At 35.4% G+C, this 24,084-nt stretch overlaps 2 protein-coding genes across 2 annotated transcripts; both read left to right on the top strand.

The window, feature by feature from the left end:
* The first annotated feature begins 561 nt into the window (after positions 1 to 561).
* On the top strand, positions 562 to 9,898 carry LOC106134384 (uncharacterized). The gene is made up of 6 exons (XM_060952438.1): positions 562 to 1,677; positions 5,676 to 5,702; positions 6,259 to 6,305; positions 7,604 to 7,828; positions 8,945 to 9,130; positions 9,697 to 9,898. The coding sequence occupies exons 1-6, from the start codon at positions 1,574 to 1,576 to the stop codon at positions 9,846 to 9,848; spliced, it is 741 nt and encodes a 246-aa protein (XP_060808421.1). The 5' UTR covers positions 562 to 1,573; the 3' UTR covers positions 9,849 to 9,898.
* Positions 9,899 to 12,606: 2,708 nt separating this feature from the next.
* On the top strand, positions 12,607 to 16,650 carry LOC106134358 (uncharacterized). Its single transcript, XM_060952124.1, has 4 exons — positions 12,607 to 13,185; positions 15,284 to 15,429; positions 15,842 to 15,979; positions 16,541 to 16,650. Exons 1-4 carry the CDS (start codon positions 12,731 to 12,733, stop codon positions 16,648 to 16,650), a joined length of 849 nt encoding a protein of 282 aa, XP_060808107.1. The 5' UTR covers positions 12,607 to 12,730.
* The last annotated feature ends 7,434 nt before the right edge of the window (positions 16,651 to 24,084 follow it).

Genomic DNA, 24,084 nt, shown 5'->3' on the forward strand with positions numbered 1-24,084 from the left:
CAATTCTATCTTAAAGCCAAATAGCTGAACGTGGCCTATCAGTCTTAACTAGACTTGTGGCTCTGTCTACCCCGCAATGGATATAGACGTGATCATATGTATGTATGTATGTTCATCTTTTAAGCGATGGGCTGTCAATTCGTCTTTATCTGAACCTTTCAGTCCTTTCGAGAGATGGTATCTATGTCCCTTAATTGCGCGATTGAATGTACATATGTCTTTGGAGTTCTCAAACTTCTCACAAAGTGGAAAAATCTGTGGCCATTTTTAATTGTGCCTTTGTTAGCATTATGTTGTAATGTAGGTATAGTTTTAAGGAGAGCGTTTATTTTTTTAAATATTTTAAATTTGTTATGTATAAATTTTATTGTAACTTAGTACCTACTTAATGGCAAATTTGATTAAAATTTTATTTTTATAAGTATAAATTTTTTTTTTTTTAATTATTTTAATTATAATAGATTTCGCCCGCGTGAAATTCTCCGTGTAATCACACTAAATATAAATCCTCATTGAGATTAAGTAAAGTGGTTAAAAGACATAAAATACGACAAAAGCACACTTTTACATACACATTTCTAATCTACATACATACATAAAATCATGTCTATATCCCTTGCGGGATAGACAGAGCCTTGAAAACACAGATAGGCCACGTTCAGCTATTTGGCTTTAAGATAGAATTGAGATTCACAGGTTGCTAGCCCATCGCCTAAAAAAGAATCTCAAGTATGTAAGCCTATCCCTTAGTCGCCTTTTACGACATCCACGGTAAAGAGATGGAGTGGTCCCATTCTTTTTTGTATTGGTGCCGGGAACCAAATAATAGTTCCCAAGAAACGAGTCGACAGCTCGGCGCCGGCGCCGGCTTTGTGATTTGAAATACTAACTCAACGATACTATAGGTATCTATACTATATTGTTTGTTTGTTTGAAAGAGCTAATGTCAGGAACTACTGGGTCGAACTGAAAAATTCATTTTGCGTTAAATAGACCATTTATCGAGGAAGGTTTCAGGCTATATATCATCACGCTGCAACTACAATACTAGGATATAAGATGAACTACAATATAAGGAGCCAAGATATAATGAAATATGTAAAAAATAACAGGGAAAATTATTCATTCTTGAGGGCTTCAATGATGCCCAAATGTCTATTCTACGCGGACGAAGTCGCGGGCACAGCTAGTTTTTAATATAAATACTTATATAGATAAATATCCAAGACCCAGGTCAATCAGAAAAAGTTAGTTTCTCATCATGCCAAAATTCAAAAATTCTAAATTTAAAATTTTTATTCATTACTATAGGATACTATATTATATCGCTTAATAATTGTCAAAACGTATGGTTTAACATAATTGCATCAAATAAATTACTTAAAAACTAAGTTTACTGCCGCTTCCAAGGCGTCAGTGCAGAAGAAGCGGTAACAAACTGCACTGCAGCATTTTCTTCAACAACGTAAACTTCACAATATTAATTAAACTTAGAATAGAATGGACGAGAGAATACATTGTTAAAAATATATATATATATATATTTTATGGATTGCCAATTTTAAAAAGATTTATGTACTTACAGAGTGTACTGAATTTTGATTTAAGTTCAAATCAAACTACAATTAATTACGAGGTTTCTGTGCCAAGCTCCAGCCAGATGTTTTTATCATTAAGGTAATCATCAGTCCTATAATAAGCCTTCTCACAAAGTACTTTCTTTACATACTCTTTGCCGTGCCTAGGATTCGTATCCGGGACATACTGCGTCACAAAACGTAGGTGCTACCGCTGCGCCACAGAGGCCGTCACGTTAAAAAAATAATTAATCAAGAAAGTCATGTTCAATTCTAATTAACCATTTTTATAGCCATAAAATTGTTATTTCTTTTGTGATTAAAGATTTTACAGCCACTAATTGTTGAAAGCCAAAAAAATTTTTATTGAAAAGGTCTTTTTAAAATGTACACGTGTTATGGGGTAAAAATTTTGATTTTGCTGCAAATTTTGGCCGTAGTTTGTAAGTATAAAAAGAATCGGTCGCATTGAAAACCTTCTCCTTTTTTAAAAAAAATTAATCCACCTTTTTTATAGTACGTTAAAAATAAGTTTTTCCATACATTCTATTAATATCCTAATTCTAGTGGCTTATAATAAAAATCCAAAAGGAAATGGTGATATATGTTTCAGATAGTGACTCATTTCCTGAACCCAAAATTGTTAGCCATTATCTTGATCGACTTTACCAATTTGTACTGCAGAAGAGAATCAGTTAACACATACAATGTTTTCTCTTTGATACGAGACACAATTATCAAACAAGCATATCTTACTAGCTATGCCACGGGACATCGCTCTTTTTTAATTAATCAAGGTTTTTTCCATCCGTGTACCAAATTTCATTAAAATCTGTCCAGTAGATTTTGCGTGAAAGAGTAACAAACACAACCACTGTTCGGCGCATGCGCAAGAGGTCTCTTTCGCGAAATGTCCCCTGGTCGCAAAATTACTCGTTCACAGAATTCATCTTTCGCAAAATGTCCCACTAGCGCAAGTGACTTGAATTAAATTGATTTTTAAACAAAGTAATTTAAGAGATTTATCCGATTTCAAAAAAAGAGGACACCGATTGGAGTCGGTTCTCTTTTTCAAAATGTTATAATAGAATTTTAGAATAATTTTCTTATAACGCAATATTCTCTAAAAGTATATATCTAATATTATATTTTTAATTATCGTTTAGTGTCCCAGAGAGGCAAAGATGGGGAGCCAGCAAGGTATTAAATTTTATTTGTATAACTTACAGTGGTCATCTATACTAATATTATAAAGCTGAAGAGTTTGTTTGTCTGTTTGTTTGTTTGAACGCGCTAATCTAAGGAACTACTGGTTCGAATTGAAAAATTATTTTTGTGTTGAATACAACATTTGTCGAGGAAGGCAACAACAAATTTATTGGATAAAGATTAATATTATTACGTTGATACAAATCTTAACAAATAATGCATTAATTTCAACCATATTTGATTACCATAAAACGGTTCTAGTGAGCTTATCTTAAAAGAAAGACATAAACTGTCGCAGACATTATTTTAGATGATTTCGAGAGAAATAATTCTTTCATACATATATTTTTGGTATCTTGAACCGTTTTCGCAGCACACGCAACGGAAGCACTCAAGAATGAATAATTTTCCCCGTTTTTTCACATTTTCCATTATTTCTTTGCTCCTTATAGTTGCAGCGTAATGTTATATAGCCAAAATCCTTCTTCGATAAATGGTCTATTCGACGCAAAAATAATTTTTCAATTCGAACCAGAAGTTCCTGAGATTAGCGCGTTCAAACAAACAAACTGTTCAGCTTTATACTTAATATTAGTATAGATAAAGCATTTACTTACTTACTTATGTATTTAAATATCTGAGATGAGACCTACAATTCTTTATTACGTCACTAAAAGTTTTTTATCACTTTCAGAGGGGCAGCTCCAGGTTCCACGGGGAAGTCAGGGGCGTAAGAATTACCTAGTTCATTAACACAACTTGACTGATTGATTGATTTATTCGTTGAATAACATGGAAATCGATTAAATTTTAGCAAAACTATGTTGTATGAAAATTTATGATTAATCGCGTTGACTTTGTTCAACAGCGCAGACTTATGTCGAATTCTAAATTTAATATTATAAAGCTGATGAGTTTGTTTGTTTGAACGCGCTAATCTCAGGAACTACTGGTTCGAATTGAAAAATTATTTTAGTGTTGAATAGACCATTTATCGAGGAAGGCTTTAGGCTATATAACATCACGCTGCAACTATTAGGGAATTTAGGGAATTAAGAAATGATGGAGAATGTGAGAAGAATCAGGGAAAATTATTCATCCTTGTGGGCTTCAATGATGCAAAAAATAACTAAGTACTTATTCCACGCGGACGAAGTCGCGGGCACAGCTAGTAACAAATAAGAATCATAGCTGAAACCATAGTTTAGGGATAAGCCCGCCTTTGTACTGTACTACTGTTTTATATTTGTAATGTAGGTACTCCTTTAGTGAAAAATAAAGCATTAACTTACTTACTTATGTATTTTAATATCTGAGATGAGACCTACAATTCTTTATTTACGACACTCAAAGTTTTTTTACCATTTTCAGAGGGGCAGCTCCAGGTTCCACGGGGAAGTCGGGAAAGTAAGAATTACCTAGTTCGTTAACCAGTGTTGCCAACTATTATTTTGAAAAGGTCGTAGGCCAGATTAGAAAATTACGTAGACATAGTAAAATTTCCAAATGAGAAATACGTAGATCTACGTACTTTTATCTGCTTGAAATGAAGAAGTGAATAAAACGACAATTCATAAGACCCTAAAAGTTGCAAACAGTCAGAAGATAGATAAAACTGGTTAAAGATATCTCCGCTAACAAAAATAATAGTAATAAATAAATAAATATTCCAGTAACTAGTCAAGTTTCACATTATCTACATTCTACATATGAAACACCACTTACAGATAATTTAAAAAAGTTTGCTACTTCATGGTCATCGATTTATTAAAATTATTCAATTTTATTTCATTTTTAGATTAATTAAATTTATACATAGAATCAGTCGTGATTTATTTTTAAGCTACTTTTCGTGAAAAGTAAGCCTGTTAGCGTTTCAGTGGAAAGTCTGTTTATGTTCGTCATTTGCGCTATTTCATTCATTCAACTTTTTTCGCGAAAGTAACGGAATTAATGCCCATTCAGTCTAACGACGAGATATGTTATTTTGCAATTGAATAATTTTGATAGAAAATACCTACGTAGATTTTGGGACTAAAGTTTGTTGGTTTGCGTGAAAGGCTTAAAATACGTAGATCTACGTAAAAAGACGTAGAGTTGGCAACGCTGTCGTTAACAAAAATTGTCTTTTATTTATTCGTCTAATAACATGGAAATCGATTAAATGATAGCAAAAAACTATGACAACTTAGGCTTAATCACATTGGCTTCGTTCAACAGCGCAGACTAATGTCGAATGAAATTAAAAAAATAACGACTTTATTAAAAGTACATTTATCTAACTTAAAATATAAAAGACAAAACATCTCATAATGTTGAAGTTCCTATTTATCCTCCTTTGCGCCGCATTGACGCAATGCACGCGTCCGATTGTGTTTTTTTTTTTACTTTTCGATTTTCGAATTATAGTCAAATTTTATTCAAAAATAGCTCCGTATTTTTTTTTAAATCCCCAAAAATAATAAGCGACACTTCAAGACACATAATGAATGATACAATAGCGGACAATTTAGTTCGTGGGTTCAAATAGCGAGCTATGTTTGACACACAATCTCAAATACATTCGCGCCATAAAAAAATTTTACGGCCTCTGTGGCGCAGCGGTAGTACGCTTGTCTGTGACATCGGAGGTACCGGGTTCGAATCCCGGCCAGGGCACAATGAGAAAAGAACTTTTTCTGATTGGCCTGGGTCTTGGATGTTTATCTATATAAGTATTTAATATAAAATATAGTATCGTTGAGTTAGTATCTCGTACACAAGTTTTGAAATTACTTCGAAGCTAACTCAATCAGTGTAATTTGTCCCGTATATATTTTTTTATTTACATATTTTTCGAACTCTGTAATGATGAGGCGGCACTAAAATGGTTTTTCTTATCACTTTCAGAGACGGATCGCCTGGCACCTCGGGGAAGTAAGAAATACATACATACATATGGTCACGTCTATATCCCTTGCGAGGTAGATAGAGCCTGAACAGTCTTCAAAAGACTGAATGGCCACGTTCAGCTATTTGGCTTAATGAAAGAGTTGAGAATAGTGACAGGTTGCTAGCCCATCGCCTAAACGAGAATCCCAAGTTTGTAAGCCTATCCCTTAGTCACTTTTTACGACATCCATGGGAAAGAGATGGAGTGGGTCTATTCTTTTTTGTATTGGTGCCGGGAACCACACGGCACTTCCATTCGCAACCATATCAGGAGATAAAATTGGTGGTCTTGGATGTTTTTCTATATTTGTATTTATTATAAAATATAATATCGTTGAGTTAGTATCTCGTAACACAAGTCTCGAACTTACTTCGAGGCTTACTCAATCTGTGTAATTTGTCCCGTTTATATTTATTTATTTAATAATTACCACAACCACTTTAACTTAAGCTGTTTTATTTGTGTATTCCTGTACCTACTAAGTTTTTAAGATAGGTAAGATATTTTTGACGCCTGTAACAAATTTAATTTCTGTTTTAGAAATGCCTCAGTCCTCTACAAGGAGTGGATGGCCAAGAAAAAAAATGGTGTGTAATTTTTTTATATATCTACTTCAAACTGTTAACCTTAAATTCGTTTTCAATGGGTGAGAAAAACCGCTGAAAGGATGTCTAGTGTATTTATTTATTTAAACTTGATGCATGTAAAATGTACAAAAGGACTTAAATGCCACAAGGCTTTCTCTGCCAGCCGAACCATATGAAACAGCGAAAAGTCTAAATCGCGCAAGCAAAGATTTCACGGATTTGAGCATATATACAACCTCCGACACAACATTATTTACCGCGCGGTTCCCCAGGCATCACACCTAGCCTGTCGGAAGATCTTCCCTTTGTTGGCGGTCGAGCCGAATCATCGCCACAAAACAAATAGTCAATTAAAGACCTCGCTGGTAAAACAAGATGGCTGAATCTTCAGTTATTGTATAAACACATATACATATAGTATTTCGGATTCTGCTTCTCATGTACTCTTCTATTCCATTCCCATTATATATTTTAAAGAATGTTTCAAGAAAAAGGTTTATATACGTTACACGAGCGATGCCGGGGCGTGTATCGAATTTTCAAATATTTTTGGATATTCTTTTGGTTATTAAGCCGCTACATTTATCACACTTATACAATTGAAACTTTATCTTAGTCACGACACGAGTCTTTGTTTGTGTTTCATATAGGAATTTATGAAATAAAACATTCGAGCTATGGTTGCATGATGACGCCATCACAAACTGTTTTTATTGTATGTCCGTTACAAACTGTTTTATTCTCTCTTGACAATGACATTGACACTCATAGATAATTAATCATAATATGACACAGTTTGTTTTTGTTTATTTTTTTATAACGTGCGCAGATTGACCTGCACTAGCACCTAGGTCATAACTGAAAATCAGCGTATTGCTCTATAACAATAAATTCCTTGAGTTGTGACCTTTTTCTATTGCTGCAACTCACACCCTAATTAATTTGTATTTTATATTAAATTGTAAATTGTGTGTAGCAAATCAAATAGTAGTACCGTGTGGTTCCCGGCACCAATACAAAAAAGAATAGGACCACTCCATCTGTTTCCCATGGATGTCGTAAAAGGCGACTAAGGGATAGGCTTATAAACTTGGGATTCTTCTTTTAGGCGATGGGCTAGCAACCTGTCACTATTTGAATCTCAATTCTATCATTAAGTCAAATAGCTGAACGTGGCCATTTAGTCTTCAAGACTGTTGGCACTGTCTACCCCGCATGGGATATGGACGTGACCATATGTATGTATGTATATGGAAATCAAATAAATGAATTATCTATCTATCTATCTACTATTTCAGTGAAACAAAGGGGCTACAGGCCCCCCCGTTGGCCAGATGTCCACATTTCTGCGAGACCTAGTTCTTTCCACCCGAGCCTTATGGACTACTGTGACCCTGAACGATGTAAAGACTACAATAAAGTCGCGTGCGGTCATAACAGGAAACAATTCGTGTTCCAATGGTTTCAGAGCGTCTGCCATATTATTTTAAACAACAAGTGCTCATATTACAGAGGGTTATTAAGTAAGTAAATGTTGTGATGTGAAAGAAGATGTAGTTACAGGAATAGAAAAGGGTATGTTGAGATGGTTCGGTCATGTGGAGAGGATGAATGAAAACAGGTTGACTAAGCAGATATACCTACATGGAGAGTGTGGAGGGAAAGGTCGGAGTGGGAAGACCTAGACGAACGTATCTTGATCAAATTAAGGACGTCCTGGTAAAGGGTCAGGTCAAGAGTGCCCGAAACCGCCGAGCTTGCATGAAGAGAGTTATGAATGTGGATGAAGCGAAGGAAGTATGCAGAGATCGTGGCAAGTGGAAAGAGGTAGTCTCTGCCTACCCTGCGGGAAAGAGGCGTGATTTTATGTATGTATGTATTAAGTAAGTAATCATACATGCTTGGTATAGTAAAACTAGACGCGCCTCGTGGTTTCGCTTCCGTGGGAATTGCGGTATAAAAAGTACATAATATGATAGGAAAACTTTCTGAGATGTGTGTTAGTCTTGATCAAACTTAAATCTGATGTACAAAAAATTCTCCCCCGATTCGTGGGTAATCAGGTGGTCAGCTTTTGTCCGTGATACGAAATATCATTTTTATAGGCTCAGTAGTTTTTGAGATTTCGTAATGAGTGAGTGAATGTTTTTCGCTTTTATATACAGGGTGTCTGGTAAATCCCGTTGCATATTGAAATGGGGCACTCAGAATCTGATTCTAGTTTCAAATAATTAGAAAATATTATGAGGTTAAGATTTTCTTACCTACAATTTTTTTTACTACTAATACTACCTTAATTATTCTACAAAAACAAGAAGTATGGGGATCCTTGCGGCCGGTGGCTGCGCTCGCTGGATTTTTTCTTTTCTATATTCGTTCTATATTTAAATAAAATTAAGCGCGTTCATAATTAACTATGCCCCTAAATATTAAACGCGATTTACCAGACACCCTGTATATACAGATGTGCCTACGCATCCCTTTTTTTAAGCAACTCATTCATATTTAAAAAAAAACATATTTTTTATTAATTCGCACGGGTCACTTCATATCATTTAATAATTGTCATATCTTTTGGTTTCACAACATTGGTTCACGTCAAATGAATTACTTAAAACTGAGTTTACTGCTTCTTCCAGAGTTCTACCCAGTGAAAGTGGAATATTGTAAGGTCTATGTAATGTACTCGCTCCGGGATGGGTGCCCCCAAGAGTGTCCGAATGTCGAACACCCTGTATGTGCTGTGCATATAGACGACAACACCCCTGTAGTATTCAAAAGTAGGTGCGAGTTGTACGCTGCAAATTGCAAGCACAAGTTGCAACGTAAGTAGACCATCCATATACCTACCTATATAGTTACATATATAAAAAAAAATTGTTGCCCGCAACTTTTTTCGTCGTAAAAGTTAACTGACAATCTTTTATCTTCTTTTTTCGACTTCCCCTTTTTTCTCAATTATTGCCTATGTTCTTCCTCACCTCACAAATTTTATCGAAATCGGTTTAGTGGTTTAGGCGTGAAAGCGTAACAGACAGACAGACAGTTAATTTCGCAATTATACTACCCATAAGACCAACAAAAGCCAAAATTGTCATTTTTAGAATATCTGTCTGTCAGTATGTTCATATGAGCATCACGCGAAACTGCTGCTCCGATTTGGATGCGGTTTTCTCTGATGTGTTGGTTTGGTCCAACTTAAAAACTGGCTTAGCTAAATTTCTTTCTATTGCTTCTTGGAGAAATTTAGCTTTTATATTATAGAGGGTTAGCTTTTATGAATTGAGATTACGGCGAACGAAGTAGCGGAAAACAGCTAGTTCAGAAATCAAATCTACAAAAATACAGAAAAACTTCTCTTTGGAACTTTAAAACTATTATTTTATTTCAGAATACGTGGAGGTAGACAAGTCTGTTTGTTTAAATGACGCGAATTTGCTGATTGAAGCATTGAGCGATATGGCGGATGAAGAATTAAATCAATACGATGATGAAGATGTGGGAAGTTTCGAAAATGGTCAGAAAAAATATTATATCGATTGAGAAATGTCAATAAATGTTATGATGTGTGATAATGTGTATTTATTGTAAAGTTTTTTGATAAAGTGGCAACTATATTCAATATAAAGTCGAGTAAGTAAACGCGCGAATGTGTATTCGTATGCGAATTTAGAGTTTTAAGCGCAAAATCTCGCAAATCTGGTTTTCTTTTAAACTTTGTGTGTTTTTATTATGATTTTTATATAGCCTCAAGGTAAATTTTAGCCCCAGTAGAATGCCAGACGCAACGCTGTTTTCATTTTTAAAAATTAACATGTGTGTCAGAATCGCGGGTGTACCTCACGGATTTAAATATCTGTTTTGGATTAAAAACGTACCTGATGTGTACCTCAGTGTACCGATCCTAAAAATCTGTGTACCTCCTTCTATGTAAAGATTTTTTAATTAAATAGGTACACCCGCCATCCTGACGTCAGGACCGCGGGTGTACCTCTAGTTAGCATCTGAGGTAATTAAACTGTATATGTAGATTTGGTACCTCTTGTGTACCTGTAGAAATGAATATTAAATAAATAAAAAATATTAAGGGTACAGAGAAAATGAAAAAACAAAGTATTTTTTTTTTCTTTGACGTCGTTTTTATTATATAAAAATAACTACAGTATAAATAACAAAAAATAAATTCGCACTATGGTTTCGGTTACATGCGTTATGTAGTGCTTGCATCTTCAGTCTTCTGTACATACAACATACATACACGGTCACGTCTATGTAGACGTGACCGTGAATGTATGTATAGGGATATCCCTAGCGGGGTAGACAGAGCCAATAGTCTTGAAAAGACTGAATGGCCACGTTCAGCTGTTTGGCTTAATGATAGAATTGAGATTCAAATAGCGACAGGTTGCTAGCCCATCGCCTAAAAAAGAATCCCAAGTTTGTAAGCCTATCCCTTATGTACCTAACCTACATACAAACAGACAGAAATCGCGGGCTCAACTAGTACTCGCTCAACTACAACTAGTATATAAAAATTACTATTACTAATTGAGATTGCGATTTGGTTTTGCACATTTTTAAAGGTCTATCTGCTACTTCGGTCGCATGCACCACAATAATTGATGAACCGATGACCATCATTATAAAATATTTCTATTCTAAAGTGCCGAGTGGTTTCTGGAACTTTAGAATACAACCACGACATATCTTTCCCATGGATTTCGTAAAAGGCGACTATGGGAATGGGTTATAAACTTGGAATTCTCGTAGGCGATGGGCTAGCATATGAACCTTGATTCCATCATTGGGCCATACAGCAGAACATGGCCTTTCAATTCTTTTAAAAACTGTTGGCTCTGTCTACCCCGCAAGGGATATAGACGTGATTATCTGTATTTACGTCACTATATTCATATAGCTAGTCACGTCTATGTATATCCCTTGCGGCGTAGACGGAGTACTATTCTATTAAAGTGATGGGATCCACACGGCACGACTTTAAACAAAAACAGCCGTAGTTCAAGCGACCGATTTTTAATACGTTCTCTTGTATGTTGAAAAACGCATCGCTGAATTTCATAGTTCGTGATTAACAGAAAAAAAAAATTACCTACGAAATATTTAGTTCTTCTCAGAATGAAAGAAATATTGTTCGTAGTAGTTATTGCTGTGGGTACGTTGTTTATTCATTCATTTCTTGATTAGATTGTTTTATCCTCTACTTATATAGCCTTAAGCCTTCCTCGATAAATGGTCTATTCAACGCAAAAATAATTTTTCAATTCGAACCAGTAGTTCCTGAGATTAGTGCGTTCAAAAAAACAAACAAACAAACTCATCGGCTTTATAATATTAGTATAGATTTGTTTCTTCAAAATAAGTAATATATTTCGGAATAACACTAATCATAAGACTGAGGAAGTGGTAGGTAGGCTTATAAACTTGGGATTCTTATTTTAGGCGATGGGCTAGCAACCTGTCAGTATTTCAATCTCAAATTTATCATCAAGCCAAAAAGCTGAACGTGGCTATATCAGCCTTTTGAAGACTGTTGGCCCTGTCTACCCCGCAAGGAATGTAGACGTAACTATATGTATGTATGTATGTATGAGGCAATAGCAACTTGCGAATTATATGAAGATAAAAAAACGATTAACAAAATAAATATTTATTGTTTGCTATTTTCACAATACGCTAACTTAAAATAATCGATGGAAAAAATGTGACAAGAAACAAAAAACTATCGAACAAAAACGAAGACTCCGCGATTTCAAATTGCCGGGCGCTAGGTCTTCCATTAAGAGACAGGACCGTATTCTAGGGGCCGGACTCATCAGGAACTTAAATATGATATAATGTATTGACGTATGTATTTTATAATTATTTGTATAATAAAAATCTTTAAATATATATATATGTATATAATTATAATGCAAATTTTAAATGTAACCTAATACCCGCTACAAGCTAGTGGTAAGTTCTGGTGATAGTGCCGTCGCAATAATGTTATGGCAAACATATTATTTTAATTGATATTCTCATAACTGTCCAATCCATCACTATATTAATTAATTTTGGTGAAAAAATTCTGACACACCAGTGACACCTTGAAGTTTTACTTATGTTAGTATGTTCGCCTTCAGATAAACTGTTTACCTTCTCCTGTTACTCGATCGACAAAGCTATTATAACCTGATGGACAGCAAAGACATTATTGACTACAAGTCAACTCATTCATCTTTTCTCCACTTTCAAATCAAAATCCATTGAACGCTGAACAGCCAAGGTGATGCAACATATCCTTATCTTACATTTAAGTACCTAATGAATTTATTTATTAACCCTTTTCAGTATTAAAATGTACCCTATTGATACACGCACCAACACCAACTATACTGGACCGACTATCGCTTTTAAAATTAAGAATGTCTTCGGATATAAGGACGAAGAAACCGGAATTTATCCCCCCTGAGAACGACGTAGACCCATTGGAGACCAAAATCGTCAGAACTGGCCCAATAACTCCTATAAGCAGACACAGGAAGAAAAGACTTCGCATCCGCACCATACCCACGACAAAATCAACAATAAATATAAATGAAATAAACATTAATAACTTAACAATACGTGAAAATGTAACAAATAAAGCAAAACCTTTGAGAACGAAGTTGCAGGCGAAGAAATGGGAGAAACATGTAAAAAAATATGGCAACCCCGTTGAGATTTTTTATAGGAGGGATACGGGATTGGACGCTCAGACGGAAGCTGAGATGAGGAGGCGGCATTCCTTGCTCTGTGTAGACCTGTTGAGACCTATTATAACTGGCATGAAGAAGAACGCGACGGTCAGCAAGTTCATTGGGGAACAGGTTGCAAATCGGTGATTATTTTTTTTAATCTTTTTTTCTATAAAATACATACATAAAATCACGCCTCTTTCCCGGAGGGGTAGGCAGAGACTACCTCTTTCAACTTGCCATGATCTCTGCATACTTCCTTCGCTTCATCCACACTCTCTTCATGCAAGGTCGGCGGTTTCGGTACTTTTGACCTGACCCTTTACCAGGTCGTCCTTAATTTGATCAAGATACGTTCGTCTAGGTCTATAAATTAGTTTTTTCTATAAATTAGTCGCTTTTGAGCGCGATTTCACTCTCGTGCTGATTACTCTCTAGGTCTATCTGTGTACCAAATCTCATCAAAATCGGTTAAGTAGTTTTTGAGTTTATTTGTTATAATTATAAACATACAATAATACAAAACTTTTCTCTTTATTATAAGTGTACTAATCCATACTAGTTGATAAAGGTCAGTTTACACCGAGACGAGACACGGCCGCTGATGCCAAAATGTATTACATACTACTCTGTCAAGAAAGTAGCAGGAAAAGATCAATAATACACAAACTGTTTGTTATTCATCCAAATTTATTTTATCACCTTCAAAATATGCTCCTTTAGAAACGATACACTTACGCCAACGAATAATCCAATCATCAAAACATTTTTTAAACGCTGTTTCCGGAATTGAGGTCAGTTCTCGCCGCGAATTCTCTTTTATGTCTTCTACCGATTGAAAACGGGTGCCACGAAGTGGTAATTTGAGTTTAGGAAAAAGAAAAAAGTCGGCTGGAGCCATATCTGGTGAATATGGTGGTTGCTCGATGGTATTTGTTGAGTGTTTGGTTAAAAATTCGTTCACAATGATGGCCTTGTGCGAAGGTGCATTATCATGGTGCAAAATCCAAGAATTTTCTTTCCACAAATCTGGCCTTTTTCGTCGGATTTGCTCTCTTAAACGCCGCATAACACTCAAATAATATTCCTTATTTACCGTTTGACCTTCCGGCAAGAATTCCGAGTGCACAACACCGCGATAGTCAAAGAAAACAGTCAACATGACTTTGACTTTTGAACGACTTTGGCGTGGTTTTTTCGGTTTCGGTTCAGTTGGAAGGCGCCACTCCGAAGCTTGTTGACTAGTTTGCATGTCAAACTCGTAAACCCACGTCTCGTCACCAGTAACAATGCGTTTCATGAATGTTGGGTCGGAATTGACTCGTTCTAGCATGTCCTCAGCGACTCTCATGCGATTGAGTTTTTGAAAAAAATTCAGGTCTTTTGGGACTAGCCGAGCGGCAACATGTTTCATACCCAAATTATTAGTTAAAATGGTACGGATCGACTCGTGAGATACAGAAAGTTCGGTGGCTATCTCTCTCAAAGTTGAATGAGGATTTTCAGTCACTATTTCCTTCACTTTTGCGATGTTAACTTCAGTTGCAGACGTTGATGGCCTACCAGAGCGAGGCAAATCTTCCATCACATCTCGACCGCTTTTGAACGCTTTGTACCACTCATAAGCACGAGTTTTTGATAAAGTCGATTCACCGTAAGCCTTCTGTAACATTTTCAGTGACTCCGAACACGATATTCCATTGGCAATGCAAAATTTAAGACAAACTCTTTGTTCGATGTTTTTATCCATTATGAAATTAGCAATACACACTAGATATAATATAACTAAAAATAGCACTGTATTTAATGTAAACAACAGATGCAACTCAAACTCCGCGCCAAAATGGAAAACAGTTGTGCCAATCTAACAACAACAAAAAAAACAAAAATTTGAATTTGGAACCATAAATAAATAATCCATTCCCGATACTTTTCTGACTGAATGTATATCCATATCATATAGTCACGTCTATATCCCTTGCGAGCTAGACAGAGCCAACAGTCTTAAAGAGACCGATAGGCCACGTTCAGCTGTTTAGCTTTGATAGAATTGATATTCAAATAGTGACAGGTTGCTAGCCCATCGCCTAAAATAAGACCTACGTTAGCTAAGCCTAGTATTATAAATGCAAAAGTTTGTAAGGATGTGTGTTTGTTCGTTACTGTTCCATCCAAACACTACCTACTGAACGGATTTTCATGAAACTTTGCCTCAATAATATATATTACCATTTATTTCAGCCTCATCCAACTGCTATCTTCAAACGGCAAATCACAAACGCCAGAAGATATAGAAGCTATATTGTATCAAATAAACGAATTGCAACTACGCTTCTTCCAATGGGAAGTTACGTCTTTGAAGAAATTATTCAATTTTATTATGCCCGGTGTGTTTACATACTTACATACGGTCACGTCTATATCCCTTGCGGGGTAGACAGAGCCAACAGTCTTGAAAAGACTGAATGGCCACGTTCAGTTATTTGGCTTAATGATAGAATTGAGATTCAAATAGTGACAGGTTGCTAAACGCCTAAAAAAGAATCCCAAGTTTGCAAGTCTATCCCTTAGTCGCCTTTTGCGACATCCATAGGAAAGAGATGGAGTGGTCCCAAAATTCAAAATTTTTATTCTATAGGATACTTCATATCGCTTAATAATTGTCAAAACTTTTAGTTTCACAACATTGGTTGACGTCAAAAAACTTAAAAACTAAGTTTACTGCCGCTTCCAAGGCGACACACCTTACTAATATTGATATAAAAAAAAGCGTGGGTTTATATTAATTCACTTTTTCAGGACAAAAGCACTCATTCAAATCATTAAAACACGGAGTGAAGAAAATTTTCGAAAAGTGGCATATGGACCTGTCTAACACGCAAATTTTGATCAAAGACTCACGAATGTTTCGACCGCCCTGTATAGGAACTTCTGAAGGTAAGTCTTGATTCAACTTAGATATCTAAATACAGTTCAACCAATCAAAATCAATAGCAATTTTTGTCGACGCAGAATAGCGCAACCTACTGCCGAATCAAGCCAAAAAAAAAAATAAAAAAAAAAATTTTAAATCCGAAAACAAAATGTCTGCTTCTATCTCGCTCGTAATAGCTGACAGTTCAGTTCGCGGGTTCAAATGGCGCGCTCTGATAGGCTTAAACGCTTAAATATTTTCGCGCCATAAAATAAATTTTATATCTGATGCTTGACATTTGGTTTGGGTTTTACTGTTTTTTTTTTAATAATTGTATTTTACGATATCTTAAAAAAATATGGAAATATCATTCATAATAAATAGGTACTGATGAAGTTATACTTCTTACTGCTTATCAACATACCTACATAGGTATGTTGATAAGCAGTAAGAAGAAGTAATATATTTGACTAATGATGAGGCAGTATGGTCTTTGACCTTAGCCTGTTACATGTGGAACAATCAAAACAAAAAACTAAAGCTAGGGGGAAGACTGTAAGTGATGATTAATGATTTCATTCCAGGATCAACTAGAAGCTCCCTGGGGACTCGTTACACAAAACCAGCAACGCCGAAATCCACTTGTAAGCCGAAGGATACAGAATGCAATAAAGAGTATGATGTGGGATATTAAATAAATAAATATTACATTTATAACAATTCTTACTATCTATCAAAGGCTGTCGATACTTTTAAACTTTAACAGGTACCCATACATACATATGGTCACGTCTATATCCCTTGCGGGGTAGACAGAGCCAACAGTCTTAAAAAGACTGATAAGGCCACGTTCAGATGTTTGGTGTAATGATAGAATTGAGATTTAAATAGTGACAGGTTGCTAGCCTATCGCCTAAAAAAAGAATACCTACCAAGTTTGTAAGCCTATCCCTTATTTGCCTTTTACAACATCCATGGGAAAGAGATGGAGTGGTCCTATTCCTATATGACGAAAAATGATTTATTTGAAAATAAAGTAAACATTAATCAGACAAGGGATCCTGCTAGATTGGCATTTTAAAATTTTACCAATATGTATATTTAATGTATAGGATTATATTTTTTATATTGGTTATAATTCCATGGTTACACTCTTCTTCTCTTTCCGCTATACGCGTCAAAACTTCCAAAATATAAATTGTTTCTCATCTTCCTTAATTCAGAACTGTCTTGACGTTTTCGCAATGGTATCCATTTATTCGTTTTTATTGTAAGTTTTGGCGGGAACTCCGTGTAAGACATCAAATTTCTTATTGATAAGGGTTGAAGACCACGATTTGTTCTAAAAAAGTAGAATTTTTATTCTGTGAAAATGTACAGTCTACAGCCCACCAACCTACCCAAATTCAAATCTATCCATCCAGAGATTAGCATACAAACACAAACATAACCTTTTTTTTACTACTACTGGTTCTTCATATTCAATGTACGTACTTAATACTTTTTTAACTGTTTGCATAGATGTATTAACGTTTAAAGACGGTACGTCTTATAATCTTCTTTCTCTTTCTACTTCTCTAGCCAAGCTAATAGTTAGAAAGCGAGAGACAATTAGACACAATTGCCTTTCATTGTTCATGAACACAGGTAGGTACAGATTATACGAGCCTTATATTATTGATTTATTGGCGCAAAAGGATCCACAGTTAGCGGAACTTTTAAAACTAAAGGCACTGACGCGAATGACGTTGTATTAATAGCAAAAGAAAATAAAACAAAAAAATATGTGAAAAACTTCATGGTTATGACGATGAAGATGAATGATGAAAATGATGAATTTATTTTCTAGCATTTTACAACAAGAGTACATTTTTCACGTATTTTATTACTTTTCAATCTTTTCAATGTAGTTAAACAAAATAAAATGAAAAATGAACACTATTGACTGAAAAATTCTTGAAAGAGAAACTGAACATACCTACATTACATACACATAATTACGGGGTAGACAGAGCCATCTTGAAAAGTCTGATAGGCTACGTTCAAATGTTTGGCTTAATGATAGAATTGAGATTCAAATAGTGACAGGTTGCTAGTCTATCGTCTAAGGGAAGAATCCCAAGTTTTTAAGCTTATTCCTTAGTCGCCTTTTACGACATCCATGGGAATGCGACGGAGTGGTCCTATTCTTTTTTTATTGGTGCCGGGAACCACACGGCACATTTATTTTTTTACCTACATACATAGGTAAATAAATAAATTACTATATATTCGGGACAAATCACACAAGGTTAGCGCAAATATTTTTGCGTCCTACAAAAATTTGAATTCTGCGCAGGCAATTCTGTAGATAGGAAGACTTCTGATAGCTTAATTTAATGCCTGCTAAAGATAGAGATAAAAAATATTTGGCAGCATTTTAAAATAATCGGTCTGTGGTGACACCACACAGTTAATCAAAGAATATACACAGATTTTATACGATTTATTTTATAAACATTTTCATTTAAACAGAAGATATTTATATATGAACCTTTTTGTTAATTTTCGCCGGCTGATTTTCCAAGTATTTCAGATCCTCTGGTTCTCTATCTCTGTCCGGAAGAGGTTCATTGAAGTCATACTTCTCAGCTACAACAGGAACACTAGCATAATAATTCGGACTACTCATACTGAATCTCTCCCTTGTTGGTATACCTGATCCTTTAAAAGTTTTACGCGTGGTTGGAGTCTTGCCATTCATGTTATCTAACTTCATCTTATAAGTGTGGTAATCGTAGTTCAAATTTTCAGTTTTTGCTTTGATCTCATCAGATTTGAATGCTTTGTAATCGTATTCCAATTTCTCATTATCATCCTGTTTTTGTATTACTTCTGAATTCGGATTACTGGGTTTCCTCTGTTCTAGTTTTTTAGATGTACTTACTTGATAATTGTGAGTTGTAGCTGCATTTGTATTCGATTTTTGAACCGGTGTATTTTCACTTTTCTTTGGAACATTATCACTCACTTTCATTTCATATTCTTCATAGCTGTCTTTTGTGTTCGTCAAATATTTTTCTTCAAAAAACGGCGCTGCCCCTTCTGGTAAAGGCTCGTTGTTTCCGCCATTCATATTATTGCTTTGCTGATTTCGTACATTCGCATTATCTTCAAATTCCTCTACTTTACCTTGATTAGTATAATCATAATCAGCTTTCTCGGGCACTGGATCAGGCTTTGGCTGACCTCTTATTAAGGAAGTTTTATCATTTACAACAGGATGCGGAACATTATTAACATAATTCTTGTACTTCTCCAAATATTGAGCGTCCAATCGTTCTTTAATTTTTTCAACTAATTCGTCAAGATCTATTCGTGATAGTGATATCTTTTTGTTTTCATTTTCATGTCCATTTATATTTCTTTGTATTTTTTGTATTGGATCAACATTGCTTTTATGGACCACTTTTGTTTCATGTTGCTCCATGATGCCTACAGCTTCTTGTTTATTCGATATTCTTTTATTATTATTGTTATCTCCTAATCTAGCAATTTTCTTTATCGGATTATTATTAACATATGTTACAGTGTTATTTGTTGCTTTATTATTTACTACATTTTTATTATTAAACAACGAAGTTTCTGCAGCGATTTTAGCCAGCTTCTCAGCAAATTGTTCAGGGACGTACTTTTTGGCTATTGCTTTGAAATCGTCTATATTTGCAGCGAATAGTATTTCTCCGTTGATAACTGTGACTATAACTGAAATATAACCTGAAAATTAGACTTATTGGGTAGAACTATTTGATTATCTATATAGCGTGGTGATTAAAAATCAGTTTCGCAACACGTTGTTTCTAGATTCGATTCCAAGCGCGAGAATTGTATACTTTTGCTGGTCTTGCGGATTTATTATTAATTTGACAACAGCAAGTATAGAATGGACCGAGCTAACATCACCTAAACCAAAAAATAAATAAGGCTCAGTACTTACACACGTGAACTATATGCAACAATAAATTCATTGTGAGTGGGAAATTTTATTGCTATTTTTTATAGAATTCGTCATAAAAATGCAATAATTTCAAAACTTTATACTTATTTTGCGTTTCACCGTAAAATATTTCATCCAAGTAAAAATGTAAACTACTTAACTTACCCTGGACTTCATCTAGAATTGAATCGCTTTTTAAGCGGGACTTTCTAGGGTATTTTGGAATTTAGGCCCCCCGGGCTCCCGATAAATCCGGTAAATCTCTGATTCTCTTTTTTTTTATTTCTCACCTCACCGTATGAGCATAGGATTACCAATCCTTTATTTAGAAGATAAGTAATGTTACAGTGAGGAAATCTTTATATTCAGGCTTTGTAGCCATAATCCAATAAGGTTTCCCTGCAAACGCAGGGCAAGCGGAAGTAGATAGATAAAACTCTTTATTGCACCATAAGTGTAAAACAGACAGAGAAGGCACAAAGGCGGACTTCAAATTCTTCTTTTAATGGTTCGTTATCAGAAAGTTAGATAAAAATTCTTGATAAAAACTAATATTCAATTTCGACAATCTTTATTGTTTCATTTATATTAAATACATCTCAAATATCTTTGCCCAAAACATACAAAATATACTAAATACTTATTATTTTAGTAGTATCTCAGTTCCACTTATGACGTGCTGTTCACACTCCGCACCAATCTGATTGTGTCTGGGTAATCTGGTGGAAGAAATTCAAAGATACAAATTCAAATCCTTTTTTTTTTAATTATGAAATAATATTAGTTGTATTTTTAATAATAGGTATAAATTAGAAATGTCATTTTCTTAGTTCACAATTTGGAAAAATTTTTTTGTCGATGAAAATAAAATTGTTTACTAACTTGTAAAAAAAGGAATTTAAATTCATTATTTTGGGACATATATCAATATGACTTAATAATTGTCATAATGCTTTCACAACATTGGTTGACGTCAAATAAATTACTTAAAACAAGTTTACTGCTGCTTCCAAAGCGTCAGTGCAGAAGAAGCGGTAACAATATGCACTGCAGCATTTTCTTCATTATTGAAGAAATTAACGTCAACTTCACATTATACTAACTTAGAATATATTAAATCACGCCCCTATACCGAAAGGGCAGGCAGAGTTTCGAGATACTAATTCAACGATACTATATTTTTTTATAATATATAATTAATACCCAGGCCAATCAGAAAAAGTTCTTTCTCTCATCATGCCCTGGCCGGGATTCGAACCCGGGACCTCCAGTGACAAAGACAAGTTCACCACCGCTGCGCCAGACGAAATTAATTAAGTTATGAATTTGAATAAGACATCTTACCAACGAGTTCACGGCCAAGTCTAGGGGTGAAGTCAGGTTTTCTACTTGCTCTTACTGCATAATATGTCGCTCTGTTAAACAAATTAAACATATTCTTATTGAATCTACTAGAGTACATATAGACACGTCCATATCAATTGCGGGGTAGCCAGAGGCAACAGTCTTGGAAAGACTGATAGGCCACGCTCAGCTGTTCGGTTTAATTATAGAATTGAGATTCAAATAGTGACAGGTTGCTAGCGCATCGCCTAAAAAGTATCCAAAGTTCATAAGCCCATCCTTTAGTCGCCTTTTACAACGTCCTTGGGAAATAGATGGAGTAGGTAGTCCTATTTCAAGAAGATAGGTTCAGTAGATAACGCGTGAAGATAAAACAAACAAAACAAACTTACTTTCGCATTTATAAAATGGAAATACTCACAAGTCTTCATCTGAGACTGCCAAGTCTTCGTTCAGTCCGCGGCCGAGTCTCGGTGTGAAGTCCACATTACTGTTATACCTCCTCCTGGGGTCCTGTCTCTCCTTCTGAGAGCGCCCAGGGCGCGGTGTGAAGAAACCTGATAACATACATACATACATATACTTACAACACAGGTCAAAAGTACCCGAAACCGCCGAGCTTGCATGAAGAGAGTTATGAATGTGGATGAAGCGAAGGAAGTGTGCAGAGATCGTGGCAAGTGGAAAGATGTAGTCTCTGCCTACCCCTCAGGGAAAGAGGCGTGATTTTATGTATGTATGATGTATGTATATACAACACAATCACTCACAACCTAACCTAACCTGTCACTATTTGAATCTCAATTCTAGCACTAAGCCAAACAGCTGAGCGTGGCCTATCAGTCTTTTCAAGACTGGTGGCTCTGTCTACCCCGCTAGGGATATAGACGTGATCATATGTATGTATGTATGTATCACTTACAACTAGTTTAAAAAAAATTAAATACATGCATACATATATATAATCATGTCTATATACCTTGCGGGATAGGCAGAGCCAACAGTCTTGAAAAGACTTATCAGTCTTTCTTTTCTTATCAGGCCACGTTCAGCCATTTGACTTTCTGATAGAATTGAAATTCAAATAGTGACAGGTTACTAGCCCATCGCCTAAAAGAAGAATCCCAAGTCTTATATAGACTATCTTTTCGTCGCCTTTTACGTCATCCATGGGAAAGAGATGGAGTGTGGTCCTAATTTTTTTTGGTGCTGGGAACCACACGTCACCAATAAACAACTAGGCGACTAAAGAAATTTTAGTAACAAATTAAGAAACACAAATTAATATATAAATAAATAAAGAGAATTTGACAGCCTCTGTGGCGCAGTGGTAGTGCCCTTGTCTGTGACACCGGAGGTCCCGGGTTCGAATCACGGCCAGGACATGATGAGAAACGAACTTTCTCTGATTGGCCCGGGTCTTGGATGTTCATCTATATAAGTATTTATTATAAAATATAGTATCGTTGAGTTAGTATCTCGTAACACAAGTCTCGATTTTATTTCGAGGCTAACTCAATCCGTGTAATTTGTCCCGTATATATTTATTTAAAGAAAGTTCAGGTCCTGACAACTTACCTGAAGGTAGCTTTTTAAGCCATGAACGTCGCGATTCCCCTTCTGTGAAATACGAGTAAGTTAAAACACACGTTTAATCGAAATAACTAAAATAAAGTTTAATGAACTTTAACACAGATATAATAAAGTCGAATTAGAAATATCTATGTGAGAAAAACATGTGGAGTGAAAGAGGATGTGGTGACCAAAGTTGAAAAGAATATAAAAATAAATAAATAAAAATAAAAATGCGCCGTGTGGTTCCCGGCACCAATAAAAAAAGAATAGGACTCCATCTCTCTCCCATGGATGTCGTAAAAGGCGACTAAGGGCTAGGCTTACAAACTTGGGATTCTTCTTTTAGGCGATGGGCTAGCAACCTGTCACTGATTGAATCTCAATTCTATCTTAAAGCCAAATAGCTGAACGTGGCTTATTGGTCTTTACAAGACTGTTGGCACTGTCTACCCCGCAAGGGATATAGACGTGACCATATGTATGTATGTATGTATGGTCATTGAAAGTTCGACATGGCCGGCCCTGTCCCACTTTTACAGCCAGCTCTGCATTATAAATTCCTTTCGTTAGTCTGTCCTCATCCATTCTCTCGACATGTCCAAACCATCTCAACATAACATACAACACTCAAAGTACCTTCAAACCTTTATTTAGCTTAAGTTTGTAAACAGTTTATTTAGTAGTAATAACAATTGCTATGTTATGGCAGAGCGGTGCCTCCTAGCACAAGAAATTTTGCTTAAAAGAAGACGCCTACAACTTGTATTATGCATTTACCTGTGGTTACCTAAATTAACATTTTTATTTTTACATACATACATACATATTATCACGTCTGTATCCCTCGCGGGGTAGACAGAGCCAACAGTCTTGTAAAGACTAATAGGCCACGTTCAGCTATTTGGCTTAATGATAGAACTGAGATTCAAATAGTGACAGGTTGTTAGATGGACTAACAACCTGTCACTATTTGAATCTCAGTTCTAGATGGACTAACAACCTGTCACTATTTGAATGTCAGTTCTAGATGGACTAACAACCTGTCACTATTTGAATGTCAGTTCTATCATTAAGCCAAATAGCTGAACGTGGCTTATTAGTCTTTACAAGACTGTTGGCTCTGTCTACCTCGCTTAAAAAAGGAATCCCAAGTTTGTAAGCCTATCCCTTAGTCGCCTTTTACGACATCCATGGGAAAGAGATGGAGTGGTCCTATTCTTTTTTGTATTTAGG

The sequence above is a fragment of the Amyelois transitella genome, chromosome 28 (genome assembly GCF_032362555.1).
Source record: "Amyelois transitella isolate CPQ chromosome 28, ilAmyTran1.1, whole genome shotgun sequence".
In the NCBI taxonomy this organism is placed as follows: domain Eukaryota; kingdom Metazoa; phylum Arthropoda; class Insecta; order Lepidoptera; family Pyralidae; genus Amyelois; species Amyelois transitella.

Bases quoted from the DNA above. Each gene is read 5' to 3' on its own strand.
- LOC106134384 (XM_060952438.1), top strand. From the start codon at position 1,574: ATGTACTTACAGAGTGTACTGAATTTTGATTTAAGTTCAAATCAAACT. The intron at 6,306-7,603 runs GTGTGTAATTTT...CTACTATTTCAG, and splicing joins GATGGCCAAGAAAAAAAATG to TGAAACAAAGGGGCTACAGG. The intron at 7,829-8,944 runs GTAAGTAAATGT...TGCTTCTTCCAG, and splicing joins ATATTACAGAGGGTTATTAA to AGTTCTACCCAGTGAAAGTG.
- LOC106134358 (XM_060952124.1), top strand. From the start codon at position 12,731: ATGTCTTCGGATATAAGGACGAAGAAACCGGAATTTATCCCCCCTGAG. The intron at 15,430-15,841 runs GTGTGTTTACAT...TCACTTTTTCAG, and splicing joins ATTCAATTTTATTATGCCCG to GACAAAAGCACTCATTCAAA. The intron at 15,980-16,540 runs GTAAGTCTTGAT...ATTTCATTCCAG, and splicing joins CTGTATAGGAACTTCTGAAG to GATCAACTAGAAGCTCCCTG.